Raw genomic sequence first — 22,068 nt, 5'->3', positions numbered from 1 at the left:
CAAAATGTACAAAAACACAAATGTATTACACTGTGTTCTCATGAGCCGCACCAGGGCCCTCCGCTAGTTTCAAGATCAACTGCTTTCCTTAACCACGAATAATCTGCCTCAGCCATCCCTAGGGAGGAGAGTAGCTGCTGGACATGGCCCGGGAACGTGCACTGGTCTTGGCAGTGGAGGCTGCCCTGGCTGCGGCTCGGGCTCTCTCTTCCTCATCTTGCAGCCTCTTCCTAATGGCATGGGAAGGCCGTGATGTTGGCAAAAATGCCAACACTTTTTTTTTTTTGTTTTGTTTTTACTTTCCTTTTTTATTTCTTTAATTTATCCAAGTTAGTTAACATATAGTGTAATAACAACTTCAGGAATAGAATTTAGTGATTCATCACTTACATATAACACCCAGTGGTCATCCCAACAAGTGTCCTCCTTAATGCCCATCACCCATTTAGCCCATCCCCCGACCCAACACCCCTCTGGCAACCCTCAATTTGTTCTCTGTATTTAACAGTCTCTTATGGTTTGTCTCCCTCTCTGTTTTTATATTATTTTTGCTTCCCTTCCTGTATGTTCATCCATTTTGTATCTTAAATTCCCCATATAAGTGAAATCATATATTTGTTCTGACTGACTTATTTTGCTTAGCATAATACTCTAGTTCGAACCATCCACTTGTTGCAAATGGCAAGATTTTGACTACCGAGTAATATTCCATTGTATATACATACCACATCTTTTTTATCCATTCATCAGTCGATAGACATTTGGGCTCTTTCCATACTTGAGCTATTGTTCATAGTGCTACTACAAACATTGGGGTGCACATGCCCCTTCGAATCGGCATTTTTTTATCCTTTGGATTAATACCTAGTAGCACAATTGCTGGGTCGTATGGTAGTTCTAAGTTTCTGAGAAACCTCCATACTGTTTCCACAGTGGCTGCATCAGTTTGTATTCCACCAGCAGTGCAAACGTGTTCCTCTTCTGCCGCACCCTCGCCAACATCTGTTGTTTTGTGAGTTGTTCATTTTAGCCATTCTGACAGCTGTGAGGTGGTATCTCATTGTGGTTTTGATTTGTATTTCCCTGATGATGGGTGATGTTGAGCATTTTCTCATGTGTCTGTTAGCCACCTGGATGTCTTCTTTGGAAAAGTGTCTAGTCATGTCTTTTTGCCCATTTATTCACTGGATTTTTGATTTTTGGGTGTGGAGTTTGAAAAGTTCTTTACAGATTTTGGATACTAACCCTTCATCTGATATGTCGTTTGCAAATATCTCGTCCCATTCCATCGGTTGCCTTTTAGTTTTGCTGATTGTTTCCTTCACTGTGCAGAAGCCTTTTATCTTAATGAGGTCCCTCCTGATAGTTCATTTCTGGTTTTGTTTCCTTGTCTCTGGAGACATGTCAAGTAACACTTTGCTGTGGCTGAGGTCAAAGAGGTTGTTGCCTATTTTCTCCTCTCGGATTTTGATGGCTTCCTGCCCTACATTTAGGTCTTTCATCCATTGTGAGTTTAGTTTTGTGTATGATGTTAAGAATGTGGTCTAAGTTCATTCTTCTGCATGTCGCTGTACAGTTTTCCCAGCACCGTCTGCTGAAGAGACTCTTTTTTCCATTGGATTTCCTCCTTTGTCAAAGATTAGTTGGGCAAACATTTGTGGGTCCCTTTCTGGGCTCTCTATTCTGTTCCATTGATCTGAGTGTCTGTTTTTGTGCCAGTACCATACTGTCTTGATGATTACAGATTTCTAGTGTAGCTTGAAGTCTGGGATGTGATGCCTCCTGCTTTTTTTCTTTTTCAAGATTGCTTTGGCTATTCGGGGTCTTTTCTGGTTCCATACAAATTTTAGGATTCTTTGTTCTAGCTCTGTGAAGAATGCTGGTGTTATTCTGATGTGGACCGCATTGAATATGTCGACTGCTTAAAACTCCAGCACTTTCATCTTGCTGGGTTCAGCGTGGGTTCTTGGGCCCGACAGGAATTTATAGCGTGGAGGATCACTGTTGGGCACCTGTCTGTACTCCGGGTACCTTTCCTGCTCTCAATTTTCTGTGATGAGCTCCCTGGGCTCTCCAAAGATTAAATGCTTCAACTCAACACAGATTCTCAAAGGCATTTAGGAATCTCCAGATGTCCTCCTCATTGTCATACCTGCCATTCAAGAAGATGACACCCAGGAGAGGCATGAGAAGCCCATTCTTAGGAAAGTCTCAGCCACTGTTCACGCTGCCATCGTTGGTGAGGTCTAGGTGGCTGGAAAGGGTGTAGGAGTGGCCACTGGGTTTGACTTCCTTCAATTCGAGGCCAAAGACCAGCTCCAAGTGCTCAGAGGTCCTCTTGAGGATCTCAGGGAAGTGCCCTTATACTTTTTGTTCACAACCTTTAGCAGTGCTGCCTGCATCATGGGCTCCCTCCCTGCATGCTTCCCCAGTAGAAAGTGCATCAACATGCTCGCCTTTCTGGTTCGGGAATATTTCAGTGAGTTCTCAGTGGAGAATGGGGCTCCAGAGCAGTTTGAACGTTCTCATCTTGGCTCTTGACACCTTGTTCAGACCTCGTGCATGAAATGACTGCAGAAGTAATGCTGGTGGATAGAGTTCTCTGAGGCTCCTAGGAATGCCAGCAATAAGAAAATCTGAGGGAGCATCCCCAAAACAGGAGAGGAGAAGGGGGACCCTTTTCTGTTGTGGTGGTCTGAGCTCCCTTGAGATCCTCAGGCCTGGTGGCATTTCTCATGTGGATGAACCTCCTCTTCTGATACTGAGGAATGATGACTCTGTGGTCATCAACAGCAGGCAGAACAGTAAGTACTGTGGGCCCCTGGAGGAGGGACAATGAGATGCACCTTCAGCAGGGATATTCCACCTTGGTGTTAAACAAAGCCACTCCTGCAGGTTTTATTGAGGACACTCTCTAACTTATGAGGCTATCGTTCTCCTAGTCAGCCTGTCTCTGAGAACCTACTGGAGACAGAGTGAGCCTTAGGCTATAGCCTGTCAGCCCTTTTACTGACTAGTGTGACAGCATGGCTGGCAGTGGGGCCACATGTTCCAACATGGCAAGGGATCCTCTACGTTTACCTTCAAAATTATCATGATGACTTTCGGTAAAGCTGCAAAACCCTCCTCTCAATTACACTGCAATTGATACCTCAAGGTTCCCTGGGACTCATAAAAAAAAAAAAAAAAGTGAGAAAGGCACCTTAGTTAACCACCCTTACCAGGAGGCACTCAGTGCTTATGGCTCTGTGGGAACCTCTTTGTATTGGGCTTGCTAGGTCCTAAATATCCACTCAGGGTCCTCATCTGGACACCACACAGGGCTGTGGACTCCTCCCTCACCCCGCCTTCTGATGACTGGCCACTGGACCTTCAGACCAAGAATCTCACTTCCTCTAGATCTGATATAAAAAGTGATGGGAATCCATGAAAGAAATAATTGATAAGCTAGCCTTTACTATAATTAAAGCTTTTGCCCTGCAAAAAAACATCACGAGAACAAGAAGATGAGCCACATACTGGGAGAAAATGTTTACAAAAAAAAATACCGATGAATGCTGTTATCCAAAATAAACAAAGAACACTTAAAACTCAAGAAGAAAACCAACAACCCAATCAAAAAATGGGCAAAATATATGAACAGATACCTCAAGGAAGATATGTAGATGGCAAATAATCATATGAAAACATGCTTAGCATCATCTGTCATTAGAAAGTGGCACATTAAAATAAAAATGAGGGGCACCTCAGTGTCTGAGTTGGTTAAACGTCTGACTCTTGATTTCAGCTCAGGTCATGATCTCATGGGTTCATGAGTTTGAGCCCCACATCCAGCTCTGCTCTGACAGTGCCGAGCTTGCTTGGGATTCTCTCTCTCTCTCCCTCACTCTCTCCTCTTCCCCTGCTTGCACAATCGCTTTCTCTTTCTCTCTCTCTCAAAATAAATAAACTTGAAAAAATAAAAATGAATTACCACTGCATGCTTTTGAGAGTGGCCAAAATTCAAAGCACTGACAACAGCAAATGCTGGTGAGGATATGGAACAAGAAGAACTCTCATTCACTGTTGGTGGGGATGCAAAATGGCACAGCCACTCTGCAAGATGGTTTGGAAATTTCTTACTGCACCAAACGTATCTACACTGTTGGTGGGAATGTAAATTGGTACAGCCACTTGGAAAACAGTATGGAGGTTCACCAAAAAATTAAAAATAGAACTACCATATGATTCAGCAATCCTTCTGGTCATATATCCAAAGGGACTGAAATGAGGATTTTGAAGATATGTCTGCACTCCTATGTTCATTGCAGTGTTACTCACAACAGCTAGGATATAGAAACAGTCTAAATGTCTATTGATGGACAAATGGATAAAGAAAATATGAAACATACATACAAAGAAATATCATTCACCCTTAGAAAGGAGGAAACCTTGCCAGTTGCAACAGTATAGATGAACCTGGAGGGCATTATGCTAAATGAAATAAGGCTGACACAAAAGGACAGATACCACTTATATGAGGAATCTAAAATAGTCAGACTGACAGAAGCAGAGAGTGGAATGGTGCTTGCCAGGGTCTGGGAGAAGGGTGAAATGGGGAAGTATTAATCAAAGGTTACAAAGTTTCAGTTATAGAAGATACATAAATCCTAGAGATCTACTGGACAGCATAGAGCCTATAGTTAAAAATACTGCATTGTACACTTAAAATTTGGCTAAGAGGATAGATCTTATAAGGACTGTTCTTAGAATACATAAATAAATAAGGTGGGAGGAAACCTTTGTAGGTGATGGATATTTTTAAAAAAATTTTTTTTCAACGTTTATTTATTTTTTTTGGGACAGAGAGAGACAGAGCATGAACGGGGGAGGGGCAGAGAGAGAGGGAGACACAGAATCGGAAACAGGCTCCAGGCTCTGAGCCGTCAGCCCAGAGCCTGATGCGGGGCTCGAACTCACGGACCGCGAGATCGTGACCTGGCTGAAGTCGGACGCTTAACCGACTGCGCCACCCAGGCGCCCCTTGGTGATGGATATTTTTAAAACAAATTGTGGAGGCACTTTCATGAGTACGTACTTATCTGCAAATTCATCAATTGGTACACATTAAATTTGCACAGCTTTTTGTCTATCATACCTCAAAAGAGTGTTCTTTTAAATAAAACAACAACTAAACATACTATACCACCTAACAATCATGCTTCTTGGTATTTACCCAAATGAGTTGAAATCTTACATCCTCAAAACAAAAACAAGAACAAAAACAAAACCAAACCTGCACATGGATGTTTATAGCAGCATTATTCATAGTTGCCAAAACTTGAAAGCAACCAAGACGTCTTTCAGCAGGTAAATGGATAAACTATGGTACATCCCAACAATGGAATACAAGCATACCTTGTTTTATTGTGCTTCACTTTACTGCACTTTGCACATATTGCATTTATTAAATTGAAGTTTTGTGGCAAGCCTGTACCGAGCAATTCTCTTGGCACCATTTTTCCAAAAGCATGTGCTCACTTTGTATCTCTGTGCCACATTTTGGTAAAACTTGCAGTATCTCAAACTTTTTCATTGTTATTTGTTACCGTGATCTGTGATCAGTGATGTCACTCTTGCAATTGTTTTGGGGCGCCACAAATCACACCCATATATGAGGGTGAGTTTAGTTGATAACTGCTGATTGCTCCACTGACCGGCCATTCCCCATATGTTTCCCTCTCCTCAGGCCTCCTTATTGCCTAAGGCACAAAGATGTTGAAATTTGGCCAATTAATAACCAACCCTACTCTGGCCTCTCAACATTCAAGTGATAGGAAGAGTCATACATCTCCCACTTTAAATCAAACGCTAGAAATGATTAATTAAGCTTAGTGAGGAAGGCATGTCCAAAGTCGAGAAAGCCAAAAGCTAGGCCTCTTGCACTGAAGTTATCTAGGTTGTGGATGCAAAGTAAAAGTTCTTGAAAGAAATTCAAAGTGCTATTCCAGTGAGCACACACATGATAAGAAAGCACAAGAGCCTTCTTGTGGATATCGAGAAAGTTCAAGTGGTCTGGATAGAAGATCAAAACCAGCCCCGACATTCTTTTAAGCCAAAGCCTAATCCATAGCTTTAGGCTCTCTCATTTCTGTGAAGGCTGAGAGAGGTGAGGCAGCCACGTAAGGAAAGTGTGAAGCCGGCAGAGGTTGGTTCATGAGGTTTAAGGAGAAAGTTCTTCCCGTAACATGAGCACGCGAGGTGAAGCGGCACGTGCTGATGGAGAAGCTGCGGCACGTTACCCAGAAGATCTAGCTAAGAGCATTCGTGAAGGTGGCTGCACTCAACAGATTTTCAGTGTAAATAAAACAGCTTGATGCTGCAAGAAGATGCCACGTAGGGCTTTCATAACTAGATAGGAGAAGTCAATGCCCAGCTTCAAAGCTTCAAAGGACAGGCTGACTCTCTTGTTAGGGGTTAATGCAGTTGGAGACTTAAAGTTGAAGCCAAAGCTCATTTACCAAATGAGTGGAGAGAACTGGAATTAGCATGAGAACTAGAATTATGATTGGAGCCTAAAGATGGGACTGCACTGATGCAATCTCATAATAAAAGAGATGAGGAGTTTAATGGATGAGAAGCTGCTTCTAATGGATGAACAAAAAAAAAAAAAGGTAGTTTCTTGAGCTAAAAACTATTCTTGGTGAAAACGCTTGAAAGAGTGTTGACATGACAACAAAGGATTTAGAATATTACATAAACCTAGCTGATAAATCAGCAGCAGAGTTTGAGACGATTGACTCCAACGTGAAAGAAGTTCTGGGGTGGGTAAAAAAAAAACTATCAAACAGCATCACATGCTATGGAGAAATTATCTGTGTGAGGAAGAGTCGATCAAGGTGGCGAACTTCAGTATTGCCCTATTTTAAGGAATTGCCACAGCCACCCCAACCTTCAGCAACCACCACCTTGATCAGTCGGCAGCCCTCAACATCAAGGCAAGGCCCTCCACCGGCAAAGAGGTGATTTTCTGAAAGCTCAGACGATGGCTAACACTTTTTTAGCAATGAAGCATTTTAAAATTAACGTATGCATGTTGTTTTTTGTTTACACATAATACTATAGCACACTTAATAGACTACGGTAGAGTATAAACATAACCTTTATATGCACCGGGAAACCAGAACATTCATTTGACTCACTTTATTGTGATACTCACTCTATTGCTGAGGTCTGGAACCAAACCTGCGTATCACTGAGTTAGGTCTGTATTGTTCGGTGTGAAAAGAAATGAGCTAATCGAGCCACAGAAAGACAGGGAAGAACTTTAGATGCGTAGTACTCAGTGAAAGAAGCCAATCTGAAAAGGCTACATACAGCATGATTCCAAATGTATAACATTCTCGAAAAGGCAAAACTGCTGGAAAAGTAAGAAGATCAGTGGTTGCCAAGGGTTACGGGTGGGGGAGGGAGGGATGATCGGGACAGAACGTACAACAGCAAGACCAAAGCCTGATGTAACTATGGGCTTTGCGGAGCTAATGACGTGGTGGTGCGAGTTCACAGGTTGCGCCACAGGTAGCACTCTGGGGCAGGACGCGGAAAGTGGGGGAGGCTGTGTGCGTCAGGAAGAGGGTACCTGGGAGTTCTCTGTACTTTCTGCTCAGTTTTGCTGTGAATGTAAAATTGCTCTAGAAAATGAGGTCGCTGTTTGAAAAGTAAGTGATGTTGGGGGCGCTCAGGTTCACACCCTGCCCTGGGGCTTTAAGTCTGGAGTGCAAGGGCAGGGCCACCCGGTTTGTTTTCCCGTTTTCAGGGATGGGTGGTCCATCCGTTCTCACTCAGTTTCCTTGACCTGACTCCTGGCAGGGCCCGAGGTTCCTCTCTTTCTTGATCTGAGGGCATTTCCTCAGAGGAAGGCTTATATTTGGCCTTTATTTGGCCACATGTGCCATGGTGTCCCGCAGGTGACGGCTATGGCAGGCACCTAGGATATGGTGCTCCCACTCAGGTTTCAAAGTCAGTGTCCTAAATCTGCCTTATGTGATGTCCCAAGACTCCTCTCTCTGACCTGGCACCTCCCAACTTTTCTATTAGCCCTGAGAAGGATAGGAAGCCATCTCTGACTGACAATTATGCCTGGATCTCTCATGACAGTAGGAAGGATTCTGTGAGGTCTCCACTGATACACAGTGGTCCCAGACCTCTTCAGGATACTGGCCTTCCTCCTGGCATACCTTGGGAATCCTACCTCTCCTGACCAGAGTCAACCAAGCTCAGGCCGAGCTCTTCACCTTCTCGGCCTGTTACGTGGAAACCAGTTTCAGCCACGTCCTTCCAAGGCTGTTTGGGGACCCTAAGGGCTGACAGCAGGGGACAGGCATCTATGGGCCACACTGTTCTGGGTGGGTGCTTTTGGCATTCCTCATTCAGGGTCCTCAATCTCATACGTGTCAGCGACTCTAGTGACCTGAGGCCACCCTCCTACGGCAGGACTCACCTGTCCTTGAGAACCCTGAGGACTAAGTGAGGGGATGCTCACGCTTCGCCTAGCAGGAGCATCCCCTCACGTACGGCTCCTGTTTCTTGACGCAAGGCTTCCTGTGAAAGGTCACATCCCTGCAAACTCTGGACTATTTCCCTATAGCAAATCGTTCAGAGATTGGGTCCGTGTCCCAGGAGTGATGCGAGGTAGGAAGCGATAGCACAAAGCAGAGACCCCAGAACAGATGTGCTGTCAAAGAAAAAAAAATAATCCACTTCTTGAGCAATCACACTTAGTGTTTCATGTATTTATGTAAGTTCTGTTTGAATGAATGTAACTTTCTTTATGGGACGGGTCGTCCAAAATGATTTTGTGAGCTCCTGATCTTCGAGGCTGACTTTGAATATATAGATGATCCTATTGTCACTGAATGTTATCTCTTTCTCTCCCTTATTCACACTTCTCAATTATTTTGATATGGTAATTGCTATGGTTATGTATTCCACTCCAGTGTCTTGGGCAAAAAGAGTCCTTTTTAGTACCTGAGATACTTTCTGTAGTAGTGAGAAAAAAGGGGAGTTAAGGACCACGACATCAGCCTGAGGTGCAGAGCAGTGGAAGTTTGGGCTGCAGACTAATTCAGGCCAAGGGCCTAGTTCCAACCCTGTCACTTAGCACCCACGTGAAATTGGACAGCGATACCAGACTCTGTGAGGCGGTCTTTTCATCTGTGAAATGGGTTTGATGAGCTCTGTTTGGGGACTGGTAGGATGTCCATAATGCATGTAAAGTGCATGGCACATTGTGTGGCCTGTGTTGAGCTTTAAAGGATGCCAGTTCTTACTAGGATTAATTGGTCCCTTGGAGTTTCAACCCATTACAATGATCTCAATTAAATCATTTTTAATTCAGGGGATGTCAGAAACCATGCAGTGCTCCAGAACAAAGACAACTCTATCATACAAAATTGTGCTTGGCAAGGAACACTAAGTAGTATCTCTCCCATTAAAGTATGTCATTCAATGTTGGCATAAGGTAGACTTCCTTAGTAGATGCAACACAGAGCTCCTAGAATGTGTTTCAAGGCCCCAAAACTTACCTTCCTCTCAGCTGCCATTTGTTTGTTTGATTGCTTATTTATTTACTTATTTATTTAGAGACAGAGACCGTGCAAGTGGGGAAGGGGCAGAGAGAGAGTGAGAGTGAGAGAATCCCAAGCAGGCTCTGCACTGTCAGTGCAAAGCGTGTCGCGGGGCTTGAACCCACAAAACTGTGAGACCATGACCTGAGCCGAAACCAAGAGTTGGACGCTTAACGGACTGAGCCACCCAGGCGCCCCTCAGCCACCCTTCTTCCTAAACCACCCTGGCTCTCATTCTTTCACCCGCCAACAAAAATCTAGACCTTGCCTGGAGTTTGCCAAATGCCATGCAAGGTGACCTAATGTGGATGATGCTTTAGTGGCATGTGCTTTGGCTCCCCCAACCAAGGGCAACGCGTGCCAGTCCAGGGGATTCTGGGCACCCATGACAAGAGAGCATGCTCTTATTTCGCAGAAACTCTGTGGACATGTTGTAAATAAAACCTCCAATCTGCACACTGCGTTCACCTGCACTGGCAGAAGAGCATAGGACGCACTTGATCCCTGCTTGGGGTGATTTCCCTCTGCTTTCTGCACAATCCCAAAGTAAGTGTTAAGGGCAGTTTGCCATTCTGGGCTTAGTCTTTCAATTCTGAAGCCCGCCACGGGAGGGTCTGGGCCCAGCTCCCTGTGATCACAGCCTCCTGGAGCCCCCCATGCAGCTAACTTAGAATTACCTCCCCCTGAGGGAACTGCAGTCTCTGAAGACTCAGCACTGCCCTGCTTCAGGCACTGACACTTAACTCCTCTCATCTGGAACCACCTCTCTCCTGTTTTCTCCTGTCTTGTCATGTGTCCTTCTGGTCTGAGAGTGCAGATCACCATTCTTCCTTATATGACAGATGCTTCTCGCCTCTGTGATTTCATGGTCAGTGTCTTGATCTTTTTGTCAGCTCTCCCAGGGCTAACATGAAGCCTTCTAAGAGCGTACGCTCCATCAATGTTTGGGGAATAAACGAGCCTGTGAGCAGTGAGTCTAATTCATTAAAATGTGATGCTACATTCTTCCATTAGTCAAACACATGCCGTTATTTACAACGTTACAAAATACAGAGTGAAAGGAATTAGGAAACCAAATACAGACCATCTTACTCTTCTCCTCCACTTCTTGACTCCATATATTTCACTGCTTAAGTCCTTTTACATTTTCAAGGAAATGCATATTTCAATGCCATGCTACTTTGTACCAGAACACTAAATAAGATGGGCAATTTCCCAGTTTGTTTTATGAAACAGCAACACTCTTTTAAACTGATAACAAGTGAAGCCAAAATAATCCATAAATTTACACTATAAGGCTAGGTAAGATTTCATTTCAAAATAGCAACATTTGAAAAGTAGCAAAACCTCAAACTGCTGATAAATCTCCAAATTACCTATACAGAACAGGAGCACCAAGGATTACATGCTGTTCCCTCAGTCACACCCAGGCCTCCACTACTTAGAACACTGACTGCTCTCTTCAGTCACAATGTGAAGGATCAGGCTCGACCTCACTAGGTGTGGGAGGAGCTGCTGGACATGCCCTGGAACATGCACTGGCCGTAGCATCGGTCTCAGCCTGGAGTGGGACTGTGGCTTCGGCTCTTTCTTGCTCATCTCTCAAAGCTTCTTCATACCAAGGGTGGAAGGCACTTGGGACTGTTTGGTTAATCTTGGCCCAAAACTCGAGCACTCTCATCTTGCTGGTCTCGGCGTGGGCTCTGGGGCCCCACAGGAACTCATAGCGTGGAGGATCGCTGTTGGGCACCTGCCGGTACTCCAGGTACTTGAGCTTCACCAAATCTTGGGTGATGAGCTTCTTGGGCTCCCCAAATATGAAGTGCCTCTTCCCCGCATAGACTCTCATTTTATTCAGGAACTCCCAGATCTTCTCTTCGGCGGCACAGTTGCCCTTCAGGAAGATCACGCCCAGGAGATTCATCAGGAGGCCGGTCTTGGGAAACCCCCGGCCACGGTTTATAGTCCCGTTGTTGGGGAGGTTCATTTTGCTGACAAGGACATAGGAATGCTTGGTAGGATCGACTTCTTTTAAGTCAACACCAAAAACCACTTCCAAGCTGAAAGAGGCTCTTTTGAGGATCTCAACGAAGCGATGTTTATGCTTTTTATTGATAAACTTCAGCATATCAGCTTTCATAATGGGCCTTTTCCTTCTGCTCATGTGCAACAGGAACTCTACCAAAACACTCGCTGTTTTGCTTACAGGGTCCCCCTGAGACTGCACAATGGAGAGTGGGGACTGGACGGAACTTTGCTTTTTCTCAACTTGGCAGTCGGCTCCTTTGTATGATCTTGTGCGAGAAACACCTGCAGACTTTGTGGTGGCGGACACGGCCCTCTGAGACCTCTTGGGAGCGCTACGTGACCTGGCAGCAGGATTTCTCTGAGTAAGAACTTCAAAGGGAGGAGAGGCCGAGGAAGGGAATGCTTGTTCTGTGGCCGCAGGGGCCTGAGCACCCCTCTGAGGCTGGGTCCCACCTTGGGCTTGGTGGCGCTTCTCCCCGGTGCAGAGCTTACTCTTCTGTGCCCGAGGCATGATGACTGTAGTCAGGGACAGCAGGTGATCTGGGCATGAGAGAAGAGAGGATGAGAAGGAGTACCTTCAGCTGGGAGAGACCACCTTGGCTTTAACCAAGGCTGCCTCTCAGGTTCTGTGAGGGCACTGCCCTAGGAAACCAACCACAGGGCTCCTGTTATGACCAACCTGTCCTCTGAGAACCACGTGGAAGTAATTAAAGTGAGCCTCAGGCTGCAGCCTGCCAGCCCTGCTTGGTGCTTACTCGGGCTGAGAGCGGTGCTGGGTAGGCCGAGTCTTTGCAGAATCTTCTCTGGTATGGAGAATGGGGATCCTCCCAGTTCACATTCAGGACCGTGATAACGGCTTTGGGCAGGGCCGGGCCCCCCTCCTCGGTGCTGCTCTAAATTGACATCTCAAACCCAGGTCCTCATCATCTTGAGACCCCTCAAGGGGAACTAAAGGGGCATCTCAGCCCACTACTGTGACCCACTGCTGACAGTTCTGAGGGAATCTGCTCTGGGGTCAATGGGGTCCTCAGTCCGCATTCACCTTCCTCACCTTGGCTCTAGGTAGGGCCTGGGACACCTTCTTCTGCTGATCTGATGTTTCTCCCCTCAAACAAAGGCTCTCACCAACCTGATGACATAAGAAATAAAGTTGGGTTCACATACATTTGACTTCCACACCTGGGCTCCTCAGTGCTACAAGCAAGGGGGGCCCTCTATTGTCTCTTTTTGGGGGGGGGTGAGTGGAACCATCACTCTTTATTCCTCACTCTGATTCCTGTGGAGCCCTGGGTCTCCTCCCTCTGCAGAACTGAGGCCAATAAGTCCAACATGCTCATATCTCTGGGACTCTCCAGACAGAAATGAGGCGGGGGGGGGGGGGAGGCGGGTTCCTCAGCCTAACAAATATTCAGGGTTTCCCCAGGGCTGAGGGAAGGGCCAGAATTTTTATTTCATTTCATTTCATTTTATTTATTTTATTTTGTTTTATTAAATGTACATCCAAGTTAGTTAACATATAGTGTAATAATAATTTCAGGAATATAATTTAGTGATTCATCAGTTACATACAATACCCAGTGCTCACCCCAGCAAGTGCCCTCCTTAATTCCATCACCCATTTAGCCATTCGCCCCACCCACTTCCCCTCCAGCAACCCTCAGTTTGTTCTCTGTATTTAAGAGTCTCTTATGGTTTGTCTCCATGTTTTTATATTTTTGCTTCCTTTCTCTTACTTTCATCTGTTTTGTATCTTAAATTCCACATGAGTGAAATCACATGATATTTGTCTTTCTCTGACTCATTTCACTTAGCATAATACTCTCTAGTTCCATCCATGTCGTTGCAAATGGCCAGATTACATTCTTTTTTATCAGAGAAGGGCCAGAATTTGTGAGACCCCCTTTTTAGAGTTGGTGTTCCCCTTAGTCCTCCCTTAGGTCTCTGACCTTAACTACAGGTTGGATTTAGGCCGCTGGCCGCCAATACGCTGGTAGGACTTGGGCCTCCTGCCTTACAGCAAATCCCTCAATTCCCTGTGCCCCTAGGGGGGAAATTCAGGGACCTCCATATAGGATTACCCTTACCAAGAGCCTTCCAGAAACAAGCTATAGGGATGCTGCTTTCCCTAAATGGGGAGAGGTCCCCTCATTAGCACTCCAGGGCTTCACCTTCATGGCACTTAGGGCCTAGGCCTCCTCCATCTGCAGGATCCAGGCTACTCCTTTAGATGAAGGCCCTCCTTATCTGAGAGTTTCCAGGCAGAAAGTCTGATAGGTCTGCCAGGCCTCCCAGGGCCAAGGGCAGCAGCGGGACCTAGGAGAGCACCCTGTGTTATGGGTCAAGGTGGTCCTCTCAGTCCCCACTCAAGGTCCTCACCTTGGCTCCAGGCCAGTACTGGGACTCCACCCTCAGCTGGCCAGTGGCCTCACCACCCCACCCCCACCCCCACTCCCCCACAAATGACCTCACTTCCTGGAAACTCTGGAGAGGACAGAAGGATGAGTCATAACTGGCCACAACCGTTCAGGGTCTCCAAAGGCTAAAAGCAGGGAAAGGGCTCCATGGGATCCCAGTGTTCTGGAGTTGGTGATCCCTACGTCCTGACTCAGGGTCTTCACTTTGATATCAGGACCTGGGACTCCTCCCTCTACTAAATTCAGTTCACCAAAATCCAAATTTATTTGGCTTTAGCCTTTACTTCTTGGAGCCCCGAGAGAGAGAGAGAGAGAGAGAGAGAGAGAGACAGACAGACAGAGACAGACAGAAAGAAAGAAAGCGAGAGAGCGAGAGAGAGCGAGAGCGAGAGAGAGAGGCGTGTGTCCGCATGAGCGCGCGCACGCGCGCGCGCTCTCACGGTTAGGGGTGGGGGATGGCGGGAGTAGCGGGCGAGGCGGCGGTAGTCAGAGCCTACCAAATAAAACTGCCCCTGCCTGGAGCCTCCCAGAACCAAAGCAGGCGTACCGGTTTCTATCGCCATCTCTACTGGGAAAAGATCCCCTCATTAGCTACTCAGGACCCTCCTCTTGACTCTACTTAGGGCCTAGGTTTCCTTGATCACCAGAACCAGGGCTACTATCTTAGACCGACGCCTTCCTCCCTGAGACTTTCCAGACAAAACTCGGCCTAACGGTCCTGTCAGGACATTCCATTTTAGACCCCAGGGGCAGTACTTTGTGGCGCCACCTTTGTTACAGGAGTGGGGGGGGGGGCGGTGTGGTCCCTTCATTTTACATTCAGGTCCTCACCTTGACTTCAAAGAACTCCTGGGAAGTAATCTTCCGTTCCTCAGCAGAAGAAATGCTGCTAACACTGGGCGAGGCCCGCGGTTCCAAAGCGGAAGTTCAGATACATCATATCCGGCCATGGCCACGTGGGGTTCTGAGGGCTGACAGCAAGGACATGGTTCTATGCGATTGCAGTGTTCTGAAGTCAGTGGTCTTTAGGTTGTCATTCGGTGTCCTCACCTTGGTGTTTATCAGAGCCTGGGATTCCTCCCCCTACTGACCCAAGTCTGCCAGCCCCCAAAGCGAACCCTCACCTTTCCGAGTCCCTGGCGAGGAGTCAGGATGCCCCGTTTCCGACTACCTCTGCCTGGGGCCCCATAGGCTTGAAAAGAGGGCAGGATTCTGTGAGCCTCCCTCACTCCGGTTACAGCCAAGACGTCTCCCTCTGCAGAACTGGGGCCTGCACCCTGTCAGACAAGGCTCTCATCCTGAGACTCACCAGGCAGAAATGAGGCTTCTCAGGCTCACAGCTCCACCTGAGCCCTCTCCACGGTTAAGATGGGTGCAGGGGTTTGTAAAGCTCCCTCATTTGTGGGTCTAGTGATGTCCTCTTTGCTCACTCAGGGACCTGACATTGCTCCTGTTCAATCGTGTGACTCCATCTTCCCTGACATGAGGTTACTCTGCTCAGATCAAGGACTGCTCCTTCTTGAGACCTCCCAGGTGGAAGAGTGAGCCACACTAGGCCAAGGATGCTTGGGTCCTGAGAGGTATACAGCAGATTTGAGTCTCTGTGGAATACCACTGCTCTGGAGTCAGTGGTCTCTACATTCATCATCTAGGGTCCTCAACTTGATATCTATCTATCGATACAACCCAGGAGCCTCCTTCTACTGAAGTGTGGCCCCTTTCTTAGGCTAAGACTTTGACCTTGCTAAGAAATATGAGGAGTGAAAGAAGAATGTCCACTCTGATTGCCCTGCCTGGGCATTCCAGGCCTCACAGCTGGTTTGGCAGGTCTCTGAAGGACCCCCTATAAAGTAGGGTGGTTATCTCCCCAATCTTCATTAATGGGGGTCCTGTATAACTAAAGGATTCCTGGGAAACTCCACATCCATGCAAACTTGAGCAGTGTCCCTAATGCAAACTTTGCAGGTTCCAGTGCCTGGCTTCATGTTAAATGGGGAAACTGCAACATAAGGCAGGGGATTCGGGACAGAGATGGGGTGTCAAAGAAAAATGACACTGATCTATCCCTCTTCACAGTAGTCAGTGAGCCTCTTATGTGATTTTTTTTTTTTAATTTTTTTTTTTAACGTTTATTTATTTTTGGGACAGAGAGAGACAGAGCATGAATGGGGGAGGGGCAGAGAGAGAGAGGGAGACACAGAATCGGAAACAGGCTCCAGGCTCTGAGCCATCAGCCCAGAGCCCGACGCGGGGCTTGAACTCACGGACCGCGAGATCGTGACCTGGCTGAAGTCGGACGCTTAACCGACTGCGCCACCCAGGCGCCCCTTATGTGATTTGTTTTAAATGATTTACTTCCTAATGGGAAGGAGTCGTCCAGGATGGTTTTGTGATTCCACAATCTTGAGGTCATTTGACAATGCTTATGTAGATAATCATACTGTCACTGGACATTTTCTGCTTCTCCTCTTTGTTCATGCCTTTGATTTACTGTGGTATTCTTAACTGCTTTGGTTACGTATTCCAATCCAGTTCTTTGGACACGGAATCCTCATTTTTACCCCCTGAGAGACATTTTGGAGTATTACGGAACATAACGGTTTGCTTTAGGCAGAGAAGAGTGGAATGATCAGCATGTGTTCTAGCCGAATTCAGACCAGGAGTCTAGTCCCAGCCCTGTCACTTAGTAGCCCTGTGAACTTGAGTGCATTACCAAACTCCAAGACAAAGAACTCACAACCAAAATGCTGCTTAGCAACGCTAGTTATGTAATATATCCTCATTCAAGGTTATAATATACAGTGTGTTTGTGGGAGAGTCTTTCCCCGTTGGATACAACTCAAAGTTCTCAAAATTTTTGTCAATGACCAATATTTTCCCTAACTTCCAGCTACCCTTCAATCTAAATCACCATTATTTTCACTCATTTAACCATCAGCAAAAATCTAGACCTTGCCTAGAATTTGCCGTATTACATGCAGGATGAAGTAACTGAGTAAAAGAGACCCTTTTAATAGAGTGGTCTGTGGCTCCCCCAACCCAGAGTGAAAAGTGCAGTCCAGTGGGTTCTGAACACTCCACCTCAAAGAAGTATAATCCTTATTGCTCAGAAACTCCCTGGTGATGTTGTACATAGACCATCTAGTCTGTGCATCGTGTTCAGCTGCCCTGGGCAAGAGCACAGACACCTTTCATTCCTACACCACCTGGAGATTTTCTTTGGTTTAGCCATAATCCCAAAGGCCATGTTAAGGACAAATTTCCATCACAGGCTTAGTCTTTCATCTCCGAGGCCCTCCATTTGAGGATCTGGCCCCTGCTCACCACTCCCACAGCGTCATCTAGTCCACGATGCAATCCTACTTAAAGTTATCCCTCACTGAAGGGTTTGCAGTTTCCTAAGGCTCCACACTGCCTGGCCCGAGAACTTTGACACTTGACTGCGTACAACTCAAACCACCTTCCCTCTTCAGCCCCCTCCCCCCCTTTTTTTTTTTACTTGTTCTTTAGGTCACAGTGAATATATAACCATCTCTTTTTACATGATAGCAGCATCCAGACTCTAAAATTCAATGGGCAGGGGCCAGAACTTATTGTTGCTGTTTTGACGGTTTGTTTTAAAAGCATCCCCAGGGGGCACATGGATGGCTCAGTCAGTTAAGTGTCCAACTTCAGCTCAGGTCACGATTTCACAGCTCATGAGTTTGAGCCCTGCATCAGGCTTTCTGCTATCAGTGCAGAGACCGCTTTGGATTCTCTGTCTCCCTCTCTGCCCCTCCCCTACACTTTCTCTCTCTCTCTCAAAAAGACACAAACATTTAAAAACAAAAACAAATAAAAGCATCCCCAGTAATAACCTGAAGGCTTCTAAAGAGCTCATTCTCAATTAATGACTGGAAATAAACAAGAGAGTGAGCTCATCAACATTTAATTTCTCTTTTAAATACTTGAATAATCGAAAGAAATCCAGGTATATAATTTTACTTTTATAAAAAGAAACAGTAGAAGGAATTAGGCAAACCAAGAATTGACAATATTTTTATTTATACTTTTTTTCTCTTACTGATTAAATATTTACAAATTGCCTACTGTATACTAGACACTGTGCTGAGACTACAACTCCAAATAAGACAAAACATTTGCTTCTTCAAAAACTACTATAGTGAGGTATGATTGACATACCAAAAGCTGTACACATGTAATGTATACAAGCTTGGAGATAAGTATACACCTGCGAACTACCATAACAATCTATGCCATAAACATATCCGTGACCTCCAATAGTCTTCTCCTGTCCTCTTTATTATATTTTAGGAGTACAATAACAATTAACATAACATTTACCCTCTCAGCAGCTTTTTAAATATCCACTATGACATTAACTATAGGCTCTCTGCTATACATTTCTAGGACTTATTCGCCTTATAGAACTCAAACTGTGTACACTCTGACCAACACCTCTCCAATACCTCTCCTCCCAGCATCTGGCAACCACCATACTATTCTGCTTCTATCAGTTTGACTATTTTAGATTCCTTATATAACATGTATCTGTCCTTTTGTGTCTGGCTTATTCCACTTAACATAATGTCTTTCAGGTTCATCTCTGTTGTTGCAAATGGCAAGGTTTCCTTCTTTTTCAGGTTGAATAATATCTCATTGTACGCATATACCATATTTTCTGTATCCATTCATTCATCAGTGAACATTTAGGTTGCATCCATGTCTTGGCTATTATGAATAATGCTACAATGAACTGCAAATAGCTCTTCAAGATCCTGATTTCAATTCCTTTTCATATATACACAGAAATAGAATTGCTGGATCATTTGATAGCTCTATTTTTAATTTTTTGAGGAACCGCCATACTGCTCCATAATGGCTACATCAATTTACATTCCCATCAAGGGTGTAAAAGCAAGGTCTTTCCCAAATACTTGTACTTAAACAGCTTACTCTCTACTTGGGGAGATGGAAAGACAACACACATTTTAATTGGTGTGCTATGAACACAATGTGAGAACTACTCTCTTAACAATTTAAAAAAAATCTTTTAAATATAGTCTATTGCCAAATTGGCTTACATACAGCACCCAGTGCTCATCCCAATAAGTGCCCCTCCTCCCTGCCCATCACCCACTTTGCCCCTCCCCCATCCCCCATCAACCCTCAGTTTGTTCTCTGTATTTAGGAGTCTCTTATGGTTTGCCTCCCTCCATTTTTTTCCCCCTTCCCCCATGATCTTCTGTAAAGTTTAGCAAGATCCACATATGAGTGAAAATATATGATATCTGTAAGTGTACCAACAATAAAGCATTGTTACATATAGGCACAATGCTTTACAGCAGATCTCTCTCTGGAACCTATTCATCTTGCACAACTGAAACTATACCACTTCAACAACTTCTTATTTTCCCTATTCCCCAACCCCTGGCCACCACCATTCTACTCTGTGTTTCTATGTGTTTGACTATTTTGGATAACTCCTACAAATAGAATCATGCAGTATTTATCCTTCTGTGACTGATTTATTTCATTTAGAATAATGTTCCCCAGATTCATCCATGTTGTCCCATGTAATAGGACTTCCTTCATTTTTTTTTTTTTCAACGTTTATTTATTTTTGGGACAGAGAGAGACAGAGCATGAACGGGGGAGGGGCAGAGAGAGAGGGAGACACAGGATCGGAAACAGGCTCCAGGCTCTGAGCCATCAGCCCAGAGCCTGACGCGGGGCTCGAACTCCCAGGCCGCGAGATCGTGACCTGGCTGAAGTCGGACGCTTAACCGACTGCGCCACCCAGGCGCCCCAAGACTTCCTTCATTTTTAAGGCTAAATAATATTCCATTGTATGTATACACCACATTTTCTTTATCCTTTTATCTACTGATGGACATTTGCGTTGTTTCCGTATCTTTGATATTGTGAATAATGGTGTAATGAACATAGGAGTGCAAGTATCTCTTTAAGATACTGGTTTCATTTCCTTTGGGTATACACTCACAAGTGGGCTCGCTGAATCATGCAGTTCTAATTTTACTTTTCTAAGGAACCTCCAAACAGTTTCTCCATAATGGCTCTACCAATTTACATTCCCACCAACAGCACAAGGGCTCCCTTTTCTCCTTACTCTCACCAACACTTGTTATTTTTTGCCTTTTTAATAGTAGCCATCCTAACAAGTATGAAGTGATATCACGGTTTTGATTCGCATTTCCCTGGGGATTAATGGTGTTGAGCACCTTTCATATACCTATTGGCCATTTGTGTGTCTTCTTCAGAAAAATATTCAAGTTCTTTACTCATTTTTAAAACTCAGTTATTTGTTTGCTATTGAGTTGTATGAATTCCTTATATAATGTGGATATTAGTCCCTCAGATACATGGTTTGCTAATACTTTCTCCCTCTCCACAGACTGCTTTTTCATTTTTCCACTGCTGTATAGATGCCTTTCAGTTTGATGTAGTCCCACTTGTTCACCATTTTTGCTTTTCTTGCCTATGCTTCTGTTGTCATATTCAAAAAAATCTTTTCCAAGATGAAGGTCAAGGAGCTTTTTCCCTATGCTTTTTTTCTAGGAGTTTTACGGCTTTCAATCTCATTTTTAAGTCTTTAATCCATTTTTCACTAATTTTTGAGTATAAGTAGCATCCAATTTAATTCTTTTCCATGTGGATATTCAGTTTTTCCAACACCATTTACTGAAGAGACTATCCTTTCCCGATCATGTATTTTTTGGTGGACTTGTCAAAGATCACTTGACAATTTATGCATGGGTTTATTTCTGGGCTCTATTTTGTTCCATTGGTCTGTGCGTCCGTTTTTATACTAGTATAACACCGTTATGGTGAATATGGTTTTGCAATATATTTCAAACTCAAGAAGTGTGATGCCTCCATCTCTGTTCCTCTTTCTCAACATTACTTTAGTATTCAGGGCTTCTTGTGGTTTCAGATGAATTTCCAGGTTTTTTTCTATTTCTGTGAAAACTTCCATTGGAATTATGATAGGTATTGCACTGAATCTGTAGATCATTTTGACTAGTAAGAATATTTTTAAAAATATTAATTCTTTCGGGGCGCCTGGGTGGCGCAGTCGGTTAAGCGTCCGACTTCAGCCAGGTCACGATCTCGCGGTCCGTGAGTTCGAGCCCCGCGTCAGGCTCTGGGCTGATGGCTCGGAGCCTGGAGCCTGTTTCCGATTCTGTGTCTCCCTCTCTCTCTGCCCCTCCTCCGTTCATGCTCTCTCTCTGTCCCAAAAATAAATAAACATTGAAAAAAAAATTTAAAAAAAATATTAATTCTTTCAATCAGTGAACATTGGATATTTTTCCTTTTATTTATTATTCTTCAATTTCTTCCATCAATGTCTCACTGTTTTCAGTGTATAGATCTTTCCCCTCCTTGGTTAAATTTATTCCTATTTTATTTTTGACACTTTATTTTTTTTATTTTTAGAGAGTGTGTGTGTGAGTGAGTGAGGGAGACAGGGAGGGAGGGAGGGAGGGAGAGGGAGAGAGAGAGGGGGGGAGAGAGAGAGAGAGAGAGAGAGAGAGAGAGAGAGAGAGAGAGAGAAGGAGAGGGGGGGGAGAGAGGAAGGGAGAGGGAAGGAGAGGGAATCTCAAATAGGATCCACACTCTGCAAGGAGCTCACCGCAGGGCTCGATCCCACAACCCTGGGATCATAACCTGAGCCGAAATCAGGAGTCTGGCCAGTCAACCAACTGAGTCACCCAGGCGTCCCAACTATTTTAAATAGAATTTTCTTAATTATTTTCCAATAGTTTCTTGTTAGTGTGTAGAAACACAACTGATTTTTGTGTGTTGACTTTACATCCTGCAATTGAATACATTTATTAGCTTTAATAGTTTTTTGGGTGCATGGGATTTTCACCCCAATCTCCCCTACCCGTAACACAGAGAGGAGTCACAATCTCTCTTAGGGCTAAATTGTGTCAACTTGAGGGAGAGGCTGATGCCAGTAAAGTCTAATTACTTTTCTTATCCATTTCAAGAGCAGC

The 22,068-nt window shown here is 44.9% G+C and overlaps 1 protein-coding gene and 1 pseudogene across 2 annotated transcripts in view; both read right to left on the bottom strand.

Annotated features, from left to right (window-relative positions):
- Nucleotides 1–1,825: 1,825 nt before the first annotated feature.
- Nucleotides 1,826–8,427, bottom strand: LOC123594335 (annotated as a pseudogene).
- Nucleotides 8,428–10,571: 2,144 nt separating this feature from the next.
- MAGEB3 (MAGE family member B3) overlaps nt 10,572–22,068 on the bottom strand; it is a 201,072-nt gene continuing 189,575 nt past the window's right edge. The window contains exons 4-6 of one of the 2 annotated variants that reach the window (XM_045471745.1): nt 14,879–15,018; nt 12,685–12,762; nt 10,572–12,173 (exon numbers count right to left, since the gene is read on the bottom strand). In XM_045471745.1, coding sequence (XP_045327701.1) covers nt 11,068–12,144 — 1,077 coding nt within the window. In that variant the 5' untranslated portion in view covers nt 12,145–12,173; nt 12,685–12,762; nt 14,879–15,018 and the 3' untranslated portion in view covers nt 10,572–11,067. The remainder of the gene's footprint in view (nt 12,174–12,684; nt 12,763–14,878; nt 15,019–22,068) is intronic. The other variant, XM_045471746.1, reaches the window with a different exon arrangement.

This window comes from Leopardus geoffroyi, chromosome X (assembly GCF_018350155.1).
Source record: "Leopardus geoffroyi isolate Oge1 chromosome X, O.geoffroyi_Oge1_pat1.0, whole genome shotgun sequence".
NCBI lineage: Eukaryota > Metazoa > Chordata > Mammalia > Carnivora > Felidae > Leopardus > Leopardus geoffroyi.
The sequence above is the reverse complement of the archived record's forward strand: the minus strand, read 5'-3'. Positions and strand labels throughout refer to the sequence as shown.